The sequence below is a fragment of the Psammomys obesus genome, unplaced genomic scaffold (assembly GCF_907164565.1).
Source record: "Psammomys obesus unplaced genomic scaffold, mPsaObe1.curated_primary_1811, whole genome shotgun sequence".
Classification (NCBI taxonomy): Eukaryota; Metazoa; Chordata; class Mammalia; order Rodentia; family Muridae; genus Psammomys; species Psammomys obesus.
The window spans coordinates 41,315,382-41,339,589 of NW_026585895.1; the positions used below are offsets into that span (position 1 = coordinate 41,315,382).

The window sequence follows — 24,208 nt, forward strand, 5'->3', positions numbered from 1 at the left end:
TTATTATTATTATTATTATTATTATTATTATTATTATTATTATTATTGGTGGTGTTTGTTTTCCTGACTACCTTTCTTAGTAGTTAAAATAAATCACCTGATGTGGCCATCAGAAAAAATGTTTAAAAACTGTATCTATAATGCCTGATGGTTTTCATTGTGGCTTTGTGGGTAAACTTTACTGCTTCTCCCAGAAACAGAGACAGTCCACAGGTAAAGTGTTATGCAGGTGAGCTGCGTGGTTCTTGGCGAGTGGAATGACACTGATACCTACCATCCCTCTGGCCTTTGACTCGCAGGGAGTGGAGAACTGTCCCAGTGAAATCTCACCCTCTTAGAGCACTTGACTCCTGTCATTTCATCCTACCTACTCTTTTGTCTCTCCTCTTGGTCATCTTTCTGTTGTTCGATTGCTTTGGAAGAATTGTTTGTGGCTTTCTCAGACTCCTGGTCGAGCTCAGGAACAGTTCGCTGTCACACCTGAACATCAGTCCATAAGCTTCTGCACAGTGGGTTCCGTGGTCGGCACAGATGCCCAGAGACATTGCTTCAGTGTGAACTGTGATTGCGTGGGACATGCTAGCAATTGCAGATGCCTTTGTTGAGAACTCAGATTTCTTGGTTTCATGGTATTAGTTTCCTTACCTGTAAAATGGAGCCTCCATTCCTTCTAATGCCACCACTGCTTTTATCAGTAGCTACTGTAAAGTTGCCTGCAAAAGTCTAATGCCCTCAGCTAGCTAAGACACTAAATATCTAGCTTCCTATTATCCCCGTCTGATTTTCCAAGACAAAAAAATGTGAACTTTCAACCTATTTTCCCTTCAATCAAGAGATGGTAAGTGAATATTGCAATTTGACTGGCTGTTATTATGTTTAATTTGTTTAATTTAATTACAGGTCTGTCGATAGACTATGTGGAGAATAAGCTTTATTGGATCAGTTCTGGAAATGGAACCATAAACCGGTGCAACCTGGATGGTGGTAATTTAGAAGTAATAGAGTCAATGAAAGAAGAATTAACAAAAGCTACAGCCTTAAGCATCATGGGTAAGTGCAGTGACTCTGCGGTGAGGCTAAATCTCACTGATTAGGAGCTGATTAATTATGACCTATTAAAATCCTAGCAAAGTTACTGTTTCATTAGCACCAAAGACACATTCAGGTTGAACATCTCTGTGAACTTTTTCTTGTTTTGTTAACTTTAGAAAACAGGCGTGGATGATTAGATTGGATTAGATTAGACACTTAGTACTGGTATTAAAACTCAGTTCCGTTAGTGTAATTAGCAAATAGTGCCTTAAAATTATTGCACCTGTTCACAAATCTAATCTAAAGGGTTGGGTATTTCTTTGCTCTGTTTTAGTAATGATTGTTTACACATACATGCATAAATAATATGATATAATGTATTGATGGAGAAATATTTTAAAATTTATTTTTTAGACAACTAATACATTTTATTACCTTTATGTCCAATCATGAAAACTGCATGAATAAAAACTAGATGTAACAGCACATGTTTTTTCCCTCAGCACATAGAAGGCTGAGGAAGAGTCTGCCTTATAGCCTGGGATACCTAGTGAGTCTGAGACTATGCTGTGCTATAATGAGAACTCTCACACAAAAAGACAGTAAATGACAATGATGAAAATTTAAATTTAGAAATTACTTAAAACAGATCAGTGTTCCATGTTTTTATAAAGAGGATAAAAAGGAGATTGTCATTGGATACTGTTCGTGTGTGTGTCTCTCTGTGTGTACAGAGAGAAAGATGCATACATATTACAGTGTAAGTGAATGCAAATGAGTGTCTATTTTAAAGTGCTGATTTCTGTATAAATGTCAAATTAAGATCTCAGCTTTCTCTAGTTTTATTTGCTGGGCTTTTGAGGAGAATCCTGAAGTTGTTCAGGCAGGGAAGCAAACACGTGAAGAGATGAGAATGAAAACCGGGTTCAGATTGATTTCATCAACCTGGATCATTAATGCCAGGTAGTTCATGTCACAGTTTGGGAAAAGTTCTCCAAGCAACAATCCTTCCAATTCCAGGTACACAATAAAGCTTAAGGTGTGACTACATAGTAACTCCTTTACAAAGCACATGTGACCGTGAAGGTGGGTTCTATTGCTTAGGCCTAGAATCTAGTGTGGCCCCTGACCAAGAGAGAATAGAAGTCAACAGGCTATAACACACATGAAACATCTTCCTGAAGGATAGATAACAATCTCAGGAGGGAAAAGCCCTGGGATAATCATTTTGGGGGGATTTGACTGAGGTCTGACTCTATAGATAGCAAAAAAGCTCACCACGTCATTAACAAAATCCCCTCCCAGCCTCCTGGGCAGGAAAATACGTATTTTTATCTCCTCCATTGAGAAAAAGCCCCTATGTGGTTAACATTCCTGGTTTCACCAGTGATCTGAAGGCACAAGGACCTTTGAGGCACAGGCTTTGCCAACTGCCAGTGTAACATTATCCACTTGATTTCAGTGGCTTTCTTCTGTTATCATTTTTGTTCTCTACCTTACCTTTTGCCATTTTTTTTCTCAATTATTTCTTGAACTTGAGATTTCCAAAACTAAGAATTTCTCCAGGTAAGACATTTATACCCATAACTGAAGAATCTTCTTAAAAACAAAATGAATCAAACAAACAAAAATGCCAATTTCTTATTTTCTGGCATTTGGGAATTTTCTATACTGTTTATGTATGCTGTTAGTCAAGTTTAATGTTCTTTTGACAGGATGACTAATATAAACAACTTAAATTAGTAAGTTCTAATTTTGGCTCTTGGTTTCAATGGTTCCCTTTACTGAGGCTAGCCACACTGATTCTGGGCTTGTGCCAGGTGTAATCACCCCATGGCACAGAGAAACAGCAAGAGAGTGTCAGCCGGGCAAAATACAACTTCCAAGGACATACCCACACTGCCCCGCTGCTAAAAACAGGAAGATGACCCAACACCTCTATCTAATCTATTCAGATTGCGATTCTATCAGTGAATTAATCTGTTCATGTTGGGAAACTCCCCAAGATCCAATTCTCTCTGAAAAAGCCACAACAGAAATGCCCAGAGCCTGTGCTAGACTAATCTCCTAAGCATTTAAGTCATTCAGGGTGCTGAGTACACGGTCACATAGCTCAGTGTTGGCATTATTCCCACTGAATATGCACAGACACACTGACATTTAATAGGCACACATATGTGTGTATATACATATACATAGTTACCCAAACACATACACAGACAAAGTCAAATCCCATATATACATATAAAACACACACGAATGACACCAAGGTTGATAAGAAAACTACATCGCACATCCCAGGGTTAATGTGCACCTTGTGTTTGCACACACATATACTCATGCACACAAACTGTATTCAATGACCTCTTTTAAGGTTGAAATTTCACAACTGTCCTTTAGGATAATTTTTGTTTGGTTGATGTTGTGGGACAAGGTTTCATCCACGATTGACCTCCAATTCCCCATGACTTTTTCCTTGATCCTCCTGCATCTTTGCCCCCATGCTAGCATATAGCAGGTGTGAGCCCTGCCCTGACTTCTACAGGGCTCTGTGAGGTTACTGATAGGACTCAGCATTTTCAAAGCAACAATAACATGTTCTTTCATATGTACTTTCACACATGTTGAACCTCAAATACGAAAACTGGAAATCTCAAAATCATCATTCACACTGTGCTCAAAACTTAATTTCTGTATAATCTACAAAATCAAAACTAATTACCAAACAACATTTAGGAAACCAATAAATGAGATGAAATGTTATTCTAAAAAAAGTTATAACACTTCAAAAATGGACTTTTTTTCTCCCCCAATGTGTCTTTATATTATATACCATATATAATATTATAATCTGTATTACACTATATAAAATTGTGGCCTTTTTGATAAATTAAAGTAGTTTCCACTTATCCCACTGACATTACTGTTTCTTTTCTGAGTAGGAAAATAGTGCAAAACATACAGAACTTGATACTGCAGATCCATTCTCAAAAAATGGAGTAAGCCCTCTATTTTGGCAAAAATAAGGGATGGTGTTTTGTTCACTGACAGCATAAAAGAAATGTTTGGATGACCAAAAGCCTCCATCGCGTCAGCACTATAGATACTCCCAGAACAGGACTTGGGAAAGACTGAAAACCTTTAACAAATGTGTATGAATGCTCCTCCCTGACACCATAGCTTGATTAAGATCAGGTAAATGAGAGCCATTATAATCTCTGCAAGCAGCACACTAACCAGCTTTTTACCAGCTCCTGTTCCAAAACGTAAAGAACTCAGTTGAACAGCAGTGCGGCGGAAATTTCTAGTTTTCCAGCAAGCTCTAGTTTTCCATGCTGGGCAGGCTTCTCCTACTTCCTGAGAGTCTGTACTCAGCAATTTAAGGAAGAAACAAGCAATGGCATGGGCTGCTGCCTGCTGAGGATGAATGCTGTAGCCATAAGGAAAAAACATTGAGTCAGTAGCTTCATGGTGGTCCAGTGGATTACATTACTTAGAACGTTTAAACAGAAATTTCCCCACAGTGATACTGAAATTGCATATCCTGAGAACAAAGAAGCTGTCTCGCTGCAACGGGACATACGTAGACCAGCTCACACTAGCTCCCCAATATGTAATTGACAGGAAATAACTGACTGGCATTTGTTTTTAACTAAATTTAAGAGTGGTTTTCCTCAAGCTGAGAATAAACTGTTTTCATAAAGTTGTGTTTTTTTTTTTTTTACCAATTTTAAACTTTAAAACCTTGTATACTGCAATCACTGGGGTATCTCAGTTTAACCTAGCATAACTAACACACATAAACTGGAGAGAGATTGGAAATGTTGAATATCTGGTACTGCCCAAATCAGCACAGTGCCATTATCTGATGGGACTGCAAACCAATGGGACATACATCAATAGTTAGAAAAAGCTTTCGAATATTTGCATCAGTGGCTTGACATTTCTCTTTGTAAGAAGTAGAAGGTAGGACTGGGAGGAAGACTCAATTGCTAAACCGCTTAAGATATAGGCATGAGGACCAAATAAAAGTCCTCAATACTCAAGTACCATGCTTGGCACAGTGGCTTAAACTTGTAATCCAGGGGTAGGGAGTGGGGGCCAAACAGTTTCCTGGCACTCGCTGGCCACCCAACCGAATCTGTTTGGTAGGTCCTGGGTCAGTGAGAGACGATGGACAGCTCCTGAGGAATGATACTTGAAGTTAACTTCTGCCCTCCATGTGCACACATATAAGCATCCAAATACACACAACCCAACAAATAGGGCTTAGTTTTTCTGTGTGGATTAGATTTACTGACAATAAACAGAATGGTGCAGAAGTGCTGATTTGTGACGCTGAGACAAGCATAAACTGTATGAGGCTTCCTGCTTGCCCTCTCTCTTGAGATGCTGACTTTGGCAAAGCCAGGCCACCTGTTATGCGAATACCCAACAAACCCTGTGGAGAAGAGCAAGCAGAGAGAAACAGATGTTCAGCCCACAGCCCTGTCTGTAATCCATCTTGAAAGTAGGAGCTCTCGACTGGTCAGAAACTCTGTAGATTAAAGCACAAATCAACAGCCTTAAAACAGCCTGAGAAGGAATCTGCAAAGCAGAACCATCCACACAGTTGTTTCTAAATCCTTGGCCCAAGAGATAATGTGAGATAAGAAGCATTTACTGTGTTAAATTGCTAATCTATGGGGAAATTTGTTACACAGCAGTTGATTAACTCATTTGTATGTTACACTGTCCAGAGTATTCATTTCTTTCTGAACATATTCAAATGCCTAATGAAATCAGGCAGGGGGTCAGGAAGTCAGGATAATAAAGCCAAGTATTCTCTCCATAATAGTAAATAAGAAATGAGCCTAGGCTTACAATATGTGGACTTGCTTAGGGGAGAGCAATTACCCCATATTAAGACAGCTAACTTCTCACCTCTAATTCTTTTTAATTTTTTTCTTTATTGTTATTTTTATTACAATTTACTCATTTTGTATACTGGCTGTATCCCCCTCCTCATCTCCTCTTGATCCCACCCTCCCTCCCTCCAACTACCATCCTATGTCTCTCCCTTAGTTCACTGATAGAGGAGATCCTCCTCCTCTACTGCCTGACCCTAGCTTATCAGGTCTCATCAGGACTATCTGGATCCTCTTCCTCTGTGGCCTAACTAGGCCACATCACCAGGGGGAGGTAACCAAAGAGCCGGCCACTGATTCCATGTCAGAGATAGCCCCTTCTCGCCTTACTATGGAGACTGAGCTGCCCATGGGTTACATCTGAGCAGGGACTCTAGGTTCTCTCCATGCATGGTCCTTGGTTGAAGTATCTCTGCAGGGCCCCTGAATCTACATTTTTTGGCTCTGTTGGTCTCCTTGTGGTGCTCCTGTTCCCTCTAGGCTTTCTATCTTCCCCTTCCATAAGATTCCTTGCACTCTGCCCAAAGTTTGGCTATGAATCTCAGCATCTGCTTAGATACCCTGATTGGTAGAGTTTTTCAGAGGCCCTCTGTGGAAGGCTCCAGTCCTGTTCCTTGTCTTCTCCTACTTCCAATGTGTATCCTATTTGCCCTTCTGAATGAGGGTTAAGGTCCTTCCCTAGAGTACTCCTTGTTGTTTAGCTTCTTTAGGACAATAGATTTTAGTATGTTTATCCTATATTATATGGCCAATATCTACTTATAAGTGATATATTAACCCTTCATCCCAGACATTTCAATTTTGAAGATAATTAGTATATTTATTTAAGAACTCACAACTTTAAACTATTAGCACAGAGTATTCATTTTTAGGAAAATGTCATTCAGGTATTTATGCTGTGAGGGATGACAGTTGAATGCCATGAAGTACCCTACCATGGGTAGTTGATGGAACCTAGGCTGAATCTTATATTTTGCCTGAGGCATGTACTTATGGAGACAGGTTCTGCCTCTTTTTGAGATAAAGTCTCAGAAGAGAGTAAAACTGATAGATTTCGATCCCTTACTTCTAGCAGCATGGTTATTGTGAACCATTCATTGTCTCTTTCACTTCTCCAAGAGCTCTGTGATATTGCTTGCTCTACCTCTGAGTCAATGGTGTACATGAAGAGAAAAACACTGACTTCATAAAGCTTGTCCAGTAGTGTAGAAGGCAGACAAAAAAGAAGACAAACTAATAAATGATGTGATAGTTAAAACTTGAGAAAGGGGTGGAGAGCAGAGCAAGGAGATGAAGAATTCATGGCAGACATGATGATTTAAGTGAGTGCTACAGAGGCGTTACTAATGACAGTGACATCTGAGGAAACCCATGAAGAGACAGTATGGGAAGAATACACAAGTGCCATTTGAACTGACCAGAACTGCTTAAGTCAATTTACAGTTTTATTGAAAAGCTTTTTTGAAAAATGTGAATAACTCTTCCCACATAGCTGTGATAGCTTTAGATATGTTTTCTGTGTTCTGCCATTGGGATACAGGCTCATCTGTGCTTCTCTGTTCTCCTGCAAGTGAGGCGTTCACTTGCTCAGCTGTGATTTATATTTTGTATATAGTGACTAAAGAAGCCGTTACCATCTTTGAAGCTCTGTCCAGCTGATGACTGAACTTCAAATTCTTCCCATTTCTAAAGACAATCTTGCCAACTTTCTATTTTTAACTACCAGAAATAGCAAATACAATGGTTACTGCCTTCAAACAGAATAGCTAGAAGCTGTAAATAACATCAACTACCATTCTTATTTTTCTTTAATTACCAGTTTTAGATGCAATTTTCTATTATTATATATATTTGAGGTTGAATATATAAATATATATATAAAGTAGTTTATGCTTAGAAAGGATGTACAGCTAGCCATCATTGTCAATTTGTTGGTTACCAGCTTTTGCAGTTGTGGGGCCCTGTTTGTTATAGTTCATTTTCTTCGGACACATCTGACATAGGGCTTTTTGATGTTTGAAGAAGACAATGACCTAAAAGCCTTACCTAGCTGCTGCTCAATGTTGAGTGCCTTTGCATGTAGGAGGAGTAGGTGCAAACTTTGCCTGTTATTAGGGTTTGTGGACTGGTTAGTGATTTTATTTAACACAGTATTCCTTTTTCCTATTCTCATAAGCCATTTGAGACTAAAATACCTATAGATTTAAGCTAATTAAAAAGAAAGAAAAAATCAATTTGTGTAATTAAGAAAAATGTGAATGAAACAAACATACTGGCAGAAATAAGCTTATTGATAATTATTGGAAATTAAGAAGTAAAGCATAAAACAGCCTCATGCGAGCTTCTGTGCATCTTTCACTGTTAGGGTTGAAGAGGGAAAAGAACACGTGTAGCAAGTCACAGAAGTAAGACAGAACTGTGGACAGAGGAGCCAGTGTGTTTGCATAGGAGGTCACTGGTATGTGGATTTAAGGATCAGCTATTTAATCATTAGAGATCCACATACAATCTATTACAAAGTGTCATTTAATTATTTCTAAAGTTTTGTTAGGTTAAAAAAAATTGAGTCCACAATAATATATGGGGTATGAGATGGAATATGTGACTTGTATACCCTGTTCCCATATATTTTGAGCTACTTATTCATTTTGTGTAATACTTTTATTACATATAAAGCAATTTCTCTGTAATCCAATATAAATATCTCTGAAATTCAGTATATAGATATGGGAAAAGACAAACTAGAAGGATTTTATAAAGAACATTTTCTTCTCATGTTTCTGGTGAGCAGAAATCTAAAATCTCTGTAAAAGATGACCAAGTTCTAGGAAAGATCTTCTCTCTTGTTACTGATGACTTGTTTTTAAAAAATTGTTATTATTGCTGTGCCTGTGGGTCAGGACATGTTTTCATGGGCTGAATGTGATAATCAGAGAACAACTTACAGAGTGGAATGTCGCCTCAGAGGCTTTGCTTCACATTTGTTCTGGGAATCGAACTCAGGTTGCCAGGCTTGCAGGGTACAGGATTTTCCACTGATCCATTTTGCTTGTCTGATCCACAGCCACACACACACACACACACACACACACACACACACACACACACACATACATATCAATAACAAAGAATCAAACAATTACATTCATTATCTGATAAAAACCACAGAAACAGGATTAAATAAGAAGGTCTGGACCTATGGATCAGCTGTTGAGAATCCTCTTCCAGAGGAGCCAGATTTGATTCCCAACACTCATGTGGGCACTCACAACCATCCTTCAGTCCACTTCCAGAGCATCTGATGATCTCTTCTGACCTTCACAGACACAAAGTACATATATGACACACACTCATACTTTCAGGCAAAGCTGTCATACATATGAAATTCAAATAAGGAAAACTTTAAGAAACTTATAGATACACTTATTCAAATTCTTGTTTTTATATATTTTTACTATCTGAAAGTAATCTGAGCCCCTCATATTTCAAAATATCTATTGTTCTATGGACTGTGAGCCATTTACCCACAGAACCCAGGGGATTTGGTAGAAGTTCTCAATAAAAAGTACAGTTTTTCTTGGTGGCCTAGTTCTGAGAAGTGGGGCTGACATCATCTTTTGTAATATGTTTGATTTTAAAATGTTCACCTTTAACAACTATGAAAGATATTAACTTGTCTTGGGAATTGAGAGAGAGGGCAGATAATGACTACTTAGCTGGGGTTAAGTATTTTGAGCAAAAGGAGAGATCCTGGGTTTTGGAATGCAACAGGGATTGGAGATACATTGGTAATACAAGAATGCAGTATGCATATCATGGTGCAAAAATGCAAGTGAAAGTTTGAGGTTGTTTAGTTTCATTTGTGCTGCTATGATAAAAAAAATACCCTGAAACAGGCAATATAGAAGAAATTTCAGATTAGAATTCCAGATTGCACTCTATTATTGTGGAGAAGTTAAGGCAGTAACTTTAAATAGCTAGAATGCTGCCTAATTTTATGTCAACTTGACACAAGCTGAAGTCATAAGAGAGGCGGTAATCTCAATTAAGAAAATGCCTCCCTAAGGTCAACATGCAGGCAACTCTGTAGGTCATTTTCTTAATTACTGATCAATGGGAGAGAGCCCAGTCTATTGGGGGTGGGGCCAGGCCTGGGATGGTGGTGAAATAACACCACTTGTTTCTATCAGAAAGTAGGCTGAGGAAACCACTATGAGCAAGCTAGTAAGCAACACCCCTCCATGGCCTCTGCACCAACTCCTGCCTTCAGGTTCCTGCCGTGTTAGAAATCCTGTCCTGACTTCTTTCAATAATCAATAGTGATATACAAGTGTTAGTCAAACAAACCTTTTCCTGGATAGCTTGCTTTTTGGTCTGGTGTTTCATCACAGAAATAGAAACCCTAAGACAGCCAGTCATATCTAATCTACAGTCAAGAGCAGAGAGAAATTAATGTTTGTTATGTCTCACTTTTACAGTCCAGATAAATCTCTAAGCACAGAGAATGGTGCCACCTACAGTGGGTTGGTACTTTTCACATTAAATAACAATCAAGACAAACCTGGCAGACATGCGCTCATAGAGGCTATTTTCCTAGATGATTTTAGGTTGTGGCAACTTTACTGTATAACTAACCACCATAAGGATGCTGCTCAGTGGTAGATAGAACTCTTGATTTGTGCATGCTATGTTCTGGCTTTGCTATCAAACAAAGAAAAAAAATAAAAGGAAAAAAGTTAAACTGGCACTTGTGGAATAGCTACATTTATAGGGCTCTAAAAGTTGTGACAGGAACATCTTGAATGCACGGTCAGCTTAGTCACATAATGTTAACTGAGCAAATAATCAAATTAGACGTACCAAGGTCTCAAAAGAGGCTCGGACTGTGACCAACCTTGGATAAAGATACCTAAGGAAGGTGTCAAGAGCAGTAACAGCTGACTATCCCAAAAGTGACTGGAGGCAGAAGGCAGCAGCACAAGAAGCCACCTGTATTAATTAGAGCCATTTCACTCAATTTTCTTCCACCTGCTTCTACTTTCCTCTCTTTACAGAAGGAACTGGTTAAAGCTCACATCTTAGGTTGGTAGGAATCGGGTGAGGAAGTCGGTAAGATATAGGACAACGTGGGGGAGAGAAAACCATGTTCAGAATATATTGTAAGAATTTTTTCAACTAAAACAAAATAAGATCTCCAACCTGAAGAATAAGGAGGCAGAGAAGGACTGGAAAGAAAAGGACAAGGAGGAAGAGGAAGAAGAAGGAAAAGAAGAGGAGGAAGAAGAAGGCAACTTTCATTTTTGAGAACTATTAAAAATAAACTGTTCATAAGGTTTTATAAAGTTTATTATACTCAATAAGCTTTTTTTCTTTAAAAAAAAAGTAGCCAATTGAATGTGATACCCTAATTGTAATATAAATGAAAAAAAGAAAGAAAATTATTTCAAATACAAAATTAACATAATTTCGGTCTGGGCACAAGCAGGTTTGGAGAAGCGGCTGCATACTTTTACTTATATAAAAAACTGGTAGACTAGTGATCACAGGTAAGTAATCACCTGCCTAGTTTATATTCATTTCCTAGAATTGAAAAATAAGAAAATAATCCCTGCAAAGAAAATATGAAATATCTGAAAGCATAGATGTGTGGGTATGAAGTGTGAATGTTTTTCATTGGTGTCGTATATAAGAAACTACAAATGCATTCCTGAAAGTTAATGTTTATTTTATAACTTAGTTCCTTCCCTTATGCTCACTGCCTTAGCTATTTTCCTATTTTGATACTAAGACACCATAACCAAGACAACATATAGAAGACCATGCTTATCAGAGGCTTACAGTTTCAGAGTGTTTCGATCTTTAGACATCACAGAAGGGAATATGGCAGCAAAAAGGAAGGCATGGCAATGGAGAAGTAGCTGAGAGCTCACATCTTATCCACAAGCAGAAGACAGGAAGGGAGAATGGCATGGGCTTTTAGAACTCCAAATACATGGTAACATGTCTCCAACCAGGCCATACATCCTAATCCTTCCCAAGTACTTTCACAACTTGGGACCAAACATTGAAATCTATGAACTTCTGGGGGGCATTCTTACTCAAACCACGACACTTATACAACAAATTGTATTGCAAGTCTTTTTTATTTATTTATCTATTTGTTTGTTTATTACAATTTATTCACTTGCATTCCCACTGCAGCCCCCTCCCTCATCTCCTGCCAGTACCACCCACCCTCCCTCTTTGCCCCCTATGACCTTTTCCTAGTCCCCTGATAGGAGAGGTCCTCCTCCCCTTCCATCTGACCCTAGCCTGTCAGGTCTCATCAGGAATGGCTGCATCATCTTCCTAAGTGGCCTGGCAAGGCTGCATGCATTTCCCATGGAGAGGTGATCAAGGAGCCAGCTACTGAGTATTGTGAGTTTTTATTAGTATAAATATCTCCTGATATACAAATGATCATGTAGGAAATAAAACCATTTTTATTTTCAATGCATCGTCCTTCTGTCCACTAAATGCCAAAATTCCATGATGATTTTGGTGATAAAAATGAATCTACAAATCTCCCTGACCCCTGAATAGGGTGACCCATCACTGCAGATCTGCCTCTTCGGTGGTTGAGTTGAAGTAGTTTCTTGACTTCCCTTTCTTCACAGCAACTCTGCAGTTGTCCCAGACCCTTTCCTTTCAACCTGAGGAAACAGGAACAGTTTTCTCCCTGTTCCTCAAATGTCTTTTGACTGAAACAAACAAAAACAACAAACAAAAAAATTAAATTACGTGACTGGCAACAACTTTTGTTTATTCTGTTGTTTGTTTTCCAACGAGGATGTAAAACCCTTCTAACCTCAAATGTACTAAAAGAACATTTTTTTGATATTTTTCAGTATACCACATTTAATCTTAAAAGATGTACTTTAGCATTTCTTCAAAACAACAGCAAAATCCAAACTAAAAATAACTCATTAATAGGATCTGCTAATTACCAACCTGTAGTATATAGAGGGATTTTTTTTTGTAATTTTTTTTCTTTCCAATTCTTTTATTCTTTTTTTTATTTTTAATTATACTTTATTTACTTTGTAACCCCCCTCTAGTTCCCTCCCTCCTCCCCTCCCAATCCTTCCCTTTCTCTCCCTTCTCCACACACTCCCCTCCCCAAGTCCACTGGTAGGGGAGGGTTTCTTTTTCTTCCTTCTGATCCTAGTCTGGTAGGTCTCATCAGGAGTGGCTGGCTGCATTGTCTTCCTCAGGGGCCTGGTAAGGCTGCTCCCCCCTCAGGGGAAGGTGATCGAAGAGCAGGCCAATCAGTTCATGTCAAAAGCAGTCCCTGTTCCTATTACTATGGAACCCACTTGGACACTGAACTGCCATGGGCTACATCTGTGCAGGGGAAGAACATATTTTTGTTCTTTATTTTTTCAATTTCATTTATTTTATTTTATATTATCAATTTCATTTATTTATTTTATGCTACAAAGCTCATATGGAGTGTTGAAGGATATTTATTTAACTCTTGAAGGCTATTTTATGACCTGGCTAGGCGTTATAAAGCTAGGCCTATAGATTTATTTAAACAGCTTTAGCACAATAACTGGACAGGTATGATTTAAATTAATTTTCTAAGCTAGTCTGGCTACTTCCCAGCTATATTCCCTAAGTTATGTAGCAGCAAATTGTCCTGTCTGGAATGGATCCGCTCCATCAGAATATGTCCTCTTTCTCCATCTTCTTCCTTCCTTCTCACTCTTTCTAGCTTCTCCTGCCTCAGCCTTGTCCTACCTAAGACTAGCCTGGGAACCAAAGCTCAGCTTACCTCAGTCAGCAGCTTTACTTAACCAATCAAAGAATATTGGGAGTGAGGGAAGTTTTCACAACATCATTCAGTGTGTTCCTCTGGACTGTGACCAGGTCTTGGAGACCAGTATTTAACATTTGAATACACAGCAGTATCACACCAACCCCCAAGGAGGAAGAATAGAGGACAACCTTGTGGATGTTCTCTCCTTTACTTTCTTGTGTTTTATGATGATTGAATACAGGCCATTAAGCTTTCATAGCAAGTACCTCTCTCTATCTGCTGAGCCATCTAACCAGCTCCTGGATGATCTTATAAAGAACGTAAATCTAACCTTACCATCCACTTGGTTAAAACTCAGTACCTTCCATTGATCTAGAATAAAATCCTATCTGGATGGAACTCCTTCATTTTTCCTCTTGTTTACTCTAGCCAGATATGCCACCTTTTTGTCCCATGAAAAAGTCAAGATCATTATGCTTTTTAACAAATGAAATAGCTTTCATAAGAGTTTTCTTTATTGAGGATTTTTTTTCCAGATTATCCCCTTAATTTTAGCAGCTTCTTTGGCAATTTAATTAACAAATACTGACTGAAGAACTACCATTCTTACTGAAGAACTACTAAAATAATCAATCATTATTTTAGGTGCTTAGAGTTCAACATAAACAAAAAGGTGGAAGCTTTGCCCTTTGGTATATAAACTCTAATGGAGAGGGCAAGATCATGCACATATTCTATTAATTTTAGATAATTGATGATTACTGTTAATATATTAGAATATTGGAAAGAAATGAGTAGTAGTACTTAGAGAAGGAAAATTTGTTTTACACTAAATATGAGTGGCTACAGCCAAAGTATGTGGAGAATAGCTCATTTTAAATCACATGTTCCAATGTGGAAGTACTTTCAGAAACTTTTTTGAAGTTATAGAACAACATGTTTTTGGTGGTGGGAATCAGAGTTAGGCAGATAACAGAAAAACAAAGGAAATTTTGCTGTAGGTTTCAGATGCTGTCTGATGACATTTTTACCTTTAGGCTGGTATAAGCTAATGGTCTCTTAATATGTTATAAATATTTTTCCTGAAGAATATTTAGGTCAGACAGAGGTGAATAAAGAATGCCAGCATAGAAACCAATTAATGACCCAAGAGTGTTGGGTTTCAGCTCTGCAATATTCCAGCTCTTCACAGTCACAACCATCCAAGCAGCCAAGCAGTCTTTCTGAATCTTCAAAAGAAATGTGGCTGTTTCTGGAAATTTAGTTTTTTCTTATGTTTGTTTGTTTTCCACCCACAGATTGTTAAACATTCAGATTATTTTCTAAACAACGGTCATTACCTCTAAACTTGTATTCTCTGACTATATTTTGGCACCCTACTTAGCCATCTCCAAAATACATCAAACTTTCTGGCATGCTCATTCAGTCTCATTTTCATCCACTGAAATCTTCTTTGCATTGTTACTCTCATCTTCTACCTAGAGAGGTGTAAGTTCAAAAGTAGGAGTTGACAGTCGGTTCTCTGCAGTTCAGGCTCTGGGACTGGCTTCAAGTCGGTGTTGTGTTCTGTTGTAACTCTACTTCTTGTTAGTCTCCTGATCCTGCTACAGATATGTCAGGGGCCCAGCTGTGGTTCTAAGGTTGCTTCTCAGCTATGCAATGGGGAAATATCATGAACCCTGGAGGAAAATTCCCAACTTCACTTTTAGTGTGATTTGATATTTTCCCTCCACTGAACTTACTTGTGAGTTTTCTTAATATAAAAGATGCCTTTTATTTCCCATTGTTGGGATTTGAACTCAGGGCCTTGACAGGTACTCTGCCAATGAACAATATACCAGAGTACCAGAATACTATTTAGTCTGTTTCAATAATGCATGCAAACATACTTTTTTGTTCTATAGTCTGAGACCATATTTCAAAAATATATGGCATATTAAGCACTTAAAGTTAACATTTCAATAATTCGTATAAGGCATGTGAATAAGAAAAAAGTAGACATCTAGTTTAAAATCCATCTACCACTATAATCATAATTATAGAGATGAAAAGAGAGAGAGAAGCACCTTATAAAAGAAGTGAAAGTTAACTCTGTAGTTCATAAGAACAGATAGGTTGAAGTACTCTCAGAGAGAAAGAGCGACCAAAATAAAAGGTATATAAGGCACTTGTGGTTTTTTTTTTTCTGTGGTTTGAAAGAAATGGAGCTGGCAAAATGAATTAGTAGATAAAGCTGTCTGCTATCAAGCCTGTCCATGCAAGTTTCATCCCCAAAGTCCACTAGTGTAAGCACAGAAGTGTCTTTTGAGAGCTGTTCTCTGACCTCCACACATGCACTATGGTACCCAGACCCCAAAACATCTTTTAAGATTTAATTTAAGGGAAAAAAAAAATCAGGATTTCTCCACTCTTACTTTTGTACTTAAAGTTTGTTCTATATTGTTATTCTTCAAAATTCCAGTTTTAAGTTATTTTTGTCTATAAAATTATTACACCAGTGTAGGCTTTTTAAATTGCAATTCTTGCCAGTGTTGAGGGAACTGACAGCCTGAAGCCTAAAGTGCACCTGCTTGGGCCCTTCAGAAACAGTGCAGTCAAAACCATTAAGGTAAAATAATTTAATAAAATTTTAAGAAATTCAAATTTGGTGGAGGCCTACATTTCAGTCCCAGGAGTACAGCATGTGTTTAGGGATGTTAGAAGTCTGGGTGTAATGACTTAACAGCTGAAGGTACCTTTACTTGTTGGAGCCAAGGGGTGTCACAAAATCCCACTACGCAACAGATGTAACGCAAGACATTTATTGAGGGGTGGGGTAATGTGAAGGCTGCCTCCGAGTGAGGGTAGAAGAGAAAAGGAGCGTGAGGGGAGACACTGACACACGTGCACAGCTAGGGTACTCAACAGTAGAAATGGGTCATATCTTGGTGGTTAGTGATGAAGTGTCCTGCCGTCCCTAAGTCCCTCTGGTAGACCAGTGGAAAGGCTTGATTACAGACACTGGGATCCTCAGCATCAAAAAAGAAATGTGTGTGTGTGTGTGTGAAGGAGAGAGAGACAGAGACAAGAAGAAAAGAGAAGAGAAGAAATGAGAAGAAAAGAAAAAGTGACACAAGCCAGGGTACTTCCACTGTGTGGATTCGGAGGATCAGGAGAATCTAGTGAGCTTCTCTGGTTCTGGCGGAAGTGGCTTCAGATGCTTAGCTTGCTCTCACAGGCCCCTAAATTTGTTTTCAACAGCATTGTTTTGAAGAGAACCTAAACCTTTGTTTTGCTTGTAAATGCTACAAGCACAGAGCTTGCTTTTCTTCTCTAGAACTTTAAAAACAACAAATGTTTGACATGGTTTCAGGAACCTGCTGAAAGGGAGAATTTAATAAAGAATTTAGTCAAGCTAAGGGGAACTCTCCACAGTCGCCTCTGGGAATGCAACATCATTCTTAATGATACAGTTTATTCTGTTCTAAGCTTCCTCTCATTCCCTAACTTTTATACTCAAAGTTATTATTAATGAGTTTGTGTTTCAATAGGAATAATGAGAGATTTATAATTAATATACACATTTCAATTATTTATATGTGAAGCTTAGGTATTAATAAACCAAAACCCTAAACAATGAAGAAAGCAATTTTCCTTACTTAAAATAAACTTGACTTTAAAAATCTCAAAGTTTGTTGTTTTAATTTCAGATCTTCTAAAATTAAAAACTTGAATATTTATGTTTACAAAATAGTATTTTACTAGGTAAACTATATAGATTTCAAAAATTAACCCATTTATAAAATATTGGTGTTTGGGAAGACACTTACCTTCTTGGTTCCAGTTTTCCAAATCCATGTATTAAGACACATCACTGAGCAGAAAATATGCATAGAATATGGAGCATACGACCACAAACTTACTGAAAATAAACCTTCAAAGCAAGAAGTATAATTCCAGCTTCTGCTTGTTTCTGGGATATATAAAATATCATTTGAAATTATTTTAGGCCTTTGTATATATTACAATACTGGAACCCACCTGAGTCTTCTAAATATATTCTATGAATAAACAAATTAGTTGCAGTTCAACAATTGAACATAGCATTTAAATAGAGTCAATGGTATATAAACTAATTTATCACAGGAACTTTTCATCCAATATCCACTGGTGTAGTCATTATGGTTGTATTGCATGTTGCCTGTCCATCAGTGAGTTGATAGGTGGAATACATTTTTTTGCTTGTTTTTTTTTTTTTGTTGTTGTTGTTTTGTGTGTGTGTGTGTGTGTGTGTGTGTGTGTGTGTGTGTGTGTACAGGTTTCTCTATGTAGGCCTGGCTGTTCTGAAACTAGCTTTTAGACCAGGCTGGCCTCAAATCCAGAAATCCCCATGTGTCTGCCTCTCAAGTGCTGAGACATCATGCCTGCCTAGCAGAATACGTCTTATTTAAAAATGCACTATAAAAACACTATGCATCTTCACAAACTTTGTTTTTAAATCATGGTTGATGTTACTCTGTAGTATACTCTGAGCAATGTCACGTAGCTCAAGGACTTAAAATACATCTACCTACATTTTCTATGTCATCAGTCTTCTAATTGCCATAACACTATTCATTAAAGTAACAGTGATATATGACGTATATCCAGGCAATTTGCCCCGCACTAAGTACAGTATAGAGCTGTCTTCTCTAAGTACTCAAGCACCATTAATAAAAAGTAATAGCCCATCAAAATTTACATTAAAGGTCTATGAGAAATCTCTAAAGGACTATATGTGATATTTTTCTAGCAATTTTAGTCACCCTTAAAAAGCTGTGTTCTGACATGTTGCTGTTCATAATGCTAATTGTCTAGCGTACTGGATAAATACAAGCTGCAGGCTGCATCAGGGCGCTTTTTGTAATGAAATGATAATTAGTGACCAGAGAATTTTACCATTAACATAAATGATCAATCATCTCAGCTTTAACATTCCTGAAGATTTAAGTTGTGATTCCCCCATGTGTGCTGCTGAATGGTAACTATCAGGGATCATTTTCATAATGAAGATTTATATTGTTCAATGTTTAGACTATTAAAAAAAACACATATGAAATGCATACTTTTGAGATAAGGCAACACTATTATAAATTACTTTGAGCATCCATTTGAATTTAAACAGAAATGGTAAAATATTTAGAGAGGGAAAAGAATCTTATTATTTACAACATTTTTGGATAAGATTTTTGGATATGAATAATCCTCTTTTGTACTCATGGAAACATTCCAAAACTCCATTCCTGAAACCATTGGTAAAAACACTTCCATACTTACTGCGATTATATTTTCTTAAGCATACATATTTAGAATAAAGTTTAATTTACCAATTAGCTTAATTATAAAGTTAATAACAATAATAACTGGCGAAATAGAACAATTTAAACTTTATGCATTCATGCAAATAAGGTCTGTCTCTCTCAGACATTATTTTACTGCTCTCTCCCACCCTTCTTTTGATGGTTTAAGATATGACACAGCCTTCAGGAAGAGATGAAGTGAGGTGGACGGTTTATCTATCAGGCATTGTGGCTGATCTGTTGTCATCTGAGTGTGACGGCAAACCCAACACGAATGCCTTTTTTTCTTCAGAAGTTCTTGAGCAGACTTGTGTTACATATAACTCATCAATCACAGCACGCAATTACTTATATTTCTCTTTAAACTGGAGAACTTGTCCTTTGTCAGAAGTGGTTGGCATATTTCAGTTGCTGGCCCCACTAGTTTGTGCTTTGAGGTCACTATTAAGTGAAATAAAGGTCCCTGGACTTAAGCTTGACAGTTAATCTGATCTTCAACATGGCTGCTAACTACCTATTGGGCAGGCATTTAGCATGTCCACTGTGGGAACACTGGACCAAGCAGTAGCTTTGGTCATGACTGGAACAGTCAGCTTTTTAGATTGTAAGCATTCAAAGTAACACATAATTTGTAAAGCCACAAAGAATCTATTTGTAGATTTTCATTTTAGTAATTTTAGACTACAGCTGATGAACCACAGACAAGGAGAATTCTACTATAACATGATTATAACTACCTTTCTTTTTTATTATTATTTTTAAAATGTTATTTTTTATATATTTATTTATTACAATTTATTCACTTTGTATCCACAACTACCTTTCAATCAGAGACTGAGAAAGAATTTTTAATTTTTTTTAAGTCGAAGAATCCTATATCAGACTCCTGCTCCTACACTAAAGGTACCAATTCATCTTGGAAAAAAAAAACAGGATGTACAAATTACATCATGATTTACTGAATAATAATCTTTCAAACTAAAGATAAACAGTAAGTCCTAGTATTTCTCCCTATTGTTGAGTAGATGACATTGATCGCAGGATTTTCTGAGTCTCTCTGTACCCTTAGATAAATTAAAAAAAAAAAAAAACAACAACCTGAAATTTAACATGGGTATGTTTAAACAAAATTAATTTTCCCTTTTCCTAAATGATGTCGATACAATATAGTATATTATTAGACTACTAAAGCTGGTGGGATGGCTCAGTGGGTAAAACATGTGCAGCCAAAGCCCAATGACAAGTCAAGGTCTTCTTCCAAACAAAGTTGAAAGGAGAGAATAAAACACAGTCATATAATCTTCATAAATATATCACAGCACTTACATCATATAAACCCACACTTACAATAAGTATATAAATTAAAAGTTAAAGTTGAACATCACACATTTTAAATTGTCTATACCTTTTCAACTCTTATTAACATTGCCTCGTGTTTAACTATACCCGTCTAGTAGCATCTTGAGTAATAGAGGGAGAAAAAGAGGCAGCATGTAACTTTCAAAGTACTATGTGCTCAGATTTTTAAGTTATAATTTTCTATATGGTTTTCAATGCAAAGATCCTAAGTATGAACAAGATTCAAAGCCTAGTGGTGATGCTATTCATTTTGAATTGACCCTTAAAGATGTTATATTTGGAAGAAAAGTAAGAGGGTGTTTCCATAATTAATTTTATGAGGATAGGCTAATTAAGACAATGGTAAGTGATAAGACAAACAATACTTGTGGTAATGCTAACATTTTAATTTGAAGAAAAAAAAAAGTGATTTTGAATGGTAGGTTTCCTTCACCAGCCCCAGGACTGCACTGCTTTTAGTGGGGAAAGCCTAGAAACCATTCATAGTGGAATGTTTTTTGTTTGTTTGTTTGTTTGTTTGTTTTATTGTTTCTCTTTGTTAAACACAGAACAAATAGCTGCATGGGCCAGGGTGATAGGCTATCCTTCAGAGATTACCATTTAAGTATGGAGTTGAATTTGATCTCTAATGCTCATATAAAAAGTATGGGTGTTGTGTGTCCTGGCAAACTTATATAATCCCAGCACTGGAGATGTGGAGACAGCCATAACACACTCAGGCTAATGAGAAACGATTTAAAAAGAGATAAGGTGGACTGCTACACACACACACACACACACACACACACACACCTGCAAGTGCAGCCACATGAACATGTAACCCCACATATAAATACACACACACACAAGTTGCATAGTTACAGAAACTAATAAAAAACATTGACTTACAGTCTCATTTTTCTTAACCATATTCTATTTTGGACAGTTACCTAGTCAGGTAAAATGTTCTTTTCCTTTTGAAAAGTCCATATATTTCTAAGTTGAAAAAGAAAGAAAGAAAGAAAGAAAGAAAGAAAGAAAGAAAGAAAGAAAGAAAGAAAGAAAGAAAGAAAGAAAGAAGGAAAGGAAAGGAAAAGACATGACTGATTCTAGGTATGATAGGTATGATAGGGAAGAAAGTTTATTATTGATATGTGGGAGAGCATTCCTACCTCCAGAGTCACATGGGAGAGTCCAGAGTGGACATATCCAGACCAAGCTGGGATATTTGGGAAAGAGGATAGGAAATAAAGAGAGATGGGGATAAACAAGGGCAGCAGTCAGAAGGTCAAACCTACAAAGGGGGCTAGTGACCAAATGCCTGGATTATAAAAAGAAGAGCCTCTGGAGAAAGGGCAGCACAGGGGCTAGAGAGTTCAGGGTAGAGGGAGGAGCATACAGCCACTCTCTGTAAGGTAGGGACTGAAAGATTCTGGCAGTTCCTGGAGTCCAAGTCTACTTTGATATGTTAAATAGCACCTCAGCTGTTTATCACTGGTTTGAAATTTAAAGTAAGTTATTTCCGTTCAAATTATATCTTCACACTTCACTTTTTTTTTTTTATTTGTGTATGTGATTTCTGGTTGTGAGAATTCCATTCAAAGTTGGACTCTATTAAGTGTATATGACGGTTAATTTTGACTGGCATATTGATTGGATTAAGGGCTGCCAAGGGGCTTAGTAAAGTACCCTGCTGGCTACGTCTTTGAGGGTGTTTTCTGAGAGATAATTGGTTTGCCAGGTAGCAGCTAAGCATGAGGTAGGGTGGGGCCAGGTTGGAGCTAGCTGAAGGACAAAGCCTGTGGCTACAGGATCTTTTTCTTCTGTTTCCACTTTATTTTGCAAAACAATGTCCAGTGTGATATTTATTCTCATCTCAGGTCTGCAGCAATAGAAACAAGTGGCCAGGAATTACGATTCCTCTCTCACGTTGATTTCTTTCAGGTTTTTGTCTCAGAAGTAAACAACAGAGTAACTCTGTGTAATATCAAAGTCCCATCAAGATGTGACTGACAACGGGGATACTAGCACACTGGAGGTTGAGTTAGGAGCAAGACTGTGAGACTAAGGGCAACCTAGTCTACACACGGAGTTCCAGGATGTCTTGTGCTGCAGGATGAAATCTTTAAAGAAGAAAAAAATTGTATTTAAAATTCCCATACATAAACATTTTATTTATTTGTGAATTTTGTTGCAGTCTTTATCCCAGATCAATATTCTGATATTTCCTAATACACTGAGTCATAGGTAGTGGATTTCCAGGTAGGAAAGTGGGGCTCTGGAGGCACGGAATACTGACACTTTCTGAGACTGCCTCTACAGGGGGAAAATGTTGTCTTACTCATTTCATAAATCATTTCTAAACCCACATTCATAGTGGAATAAAGTACAAAATAAAACACTATGAAGTGGTGCTCACCTACAAAAAGGCAACTATTTTCTGATTCAAGAACACAGTGCAGTGAGCTGTAATCCTATCCAATTCAATTTGAAAGTACTGAGTTGCAATAGCACAATATTTTAAAGCCTGGTTATTTGAACGGGCATTATTTTTCCTGAAATATGTTTTAATGTGGGGATTTTAAATGGTTTTAATTTCAAGTGAATAAATATATCACATTAAATAATTTGGAAAAGACAGAAACATGGCAAATGGGAGCACTAAAGATCATTTATTTATGACAATATTCATACTTTAACCTTTTCTTAGTAATATATTGATATTTACGCCATCATATATATATTTCTAGTCAGTAAATTTTACAATATTAATTATTTGGCAGTGTCAAGAGCTGGGTACTAACTATAATGGTATTCATATTTTAATAATGACAAAGTATTAAATTATCCAACAGAACAGCCATTTAATGTAATTTTAAAAATATTGAAACCTTATAATAGTGTGTTCAAACTGGACAAAATGATATAGCTTCTCATTCTCGTTTGGTATTTAAAGATAATCAAGAAATACACTATGGAGAAAATTTAGAGTAATTGAAACTAAAGTAGAGTTATGTGATTAATGGTAATGTAGAAAATTGTAGGAAAAACGAGGTGAGAAAATAATAATATTTAAGGAGATATCTTCGAGAGACAGAGGCAAGAATGTCAGTAGTTCAAAGCTGTGCATACTACCAGTTTGAGGGCAGTGTGAGCTATGTAAACCGCTGCCTCTACATAATTCAACAATTAGATCAGATACTTTAATTGGTCATTTAAAGCATTCTATGGAAAGACTTAAATGAAAGACATTTAAGAAATATATATATATTTACAAAGTGATTTTGCCTTTCCCTTCAATTTGTTATAAGCATTGCTTACAACATTTATGTGCTCATAAACCTTCATGTGACATCATTTTATTGTTTGTACAATGGGTGCTAGTATTTTACTTAACTGCCTGTATCTAAGCCTTTGTTATTTCCTCTTGGGTGGGCTAAAGAGAACTGTGGTTCCCAGATAGTTCAATAGTTATTTGCACAGCTCCCAGACAAGCTTGCACACAGTAGCTCTTGCTGGGTGTGAGTTATTAAGCTTTGTGTCAGCCCTTCTGTCTGTCTAGTGACCAAATAGAACAGTAAGTTTTTTCTGTGCCAGCCCTTGCTTTGAATAATGACACAGAGACCTTATATTCATTCATAATAACTTTAGGCAGTATAGCTGGGCAGATACTCAAATATTCTAACCTGAAAATACTGGCCTGGCCTACATCCTGCCATGTGGTCCATTACCTGCCTCTTCATCCATGTCCCCTGGTGACTTCCTCCCTCTCTTTGGTCCCCAACCCCAGATTCCCTCCTTCCACTCAGAAG

At 37.3% G+C, this 24,208-nt stretch overlaps 1 protein-coding gene across 1 annotated transcript in view; it reads left to right on the forward strand.

The window, feature by feature from the left end:
- The window catches only part of Lrp1b (LDL receptor related protein 1B), a 2,073,786-nt gene that overhangs the window by 1,432,461 nt on the left and 617,117 nt on the right, over nucleotides 1–24,208 (forward strand). The window contains exon 31 of the mRNA XM_055599725.1: nucleotides 901–1,050. Coding sequence (XP_055455700.1) covers nucleotides 901–1,050 — 150 coding nt within the window. The remainder of the gene's footprint in view (nucleotides 1–900; nucleotides 1,051–24,208) is intronic.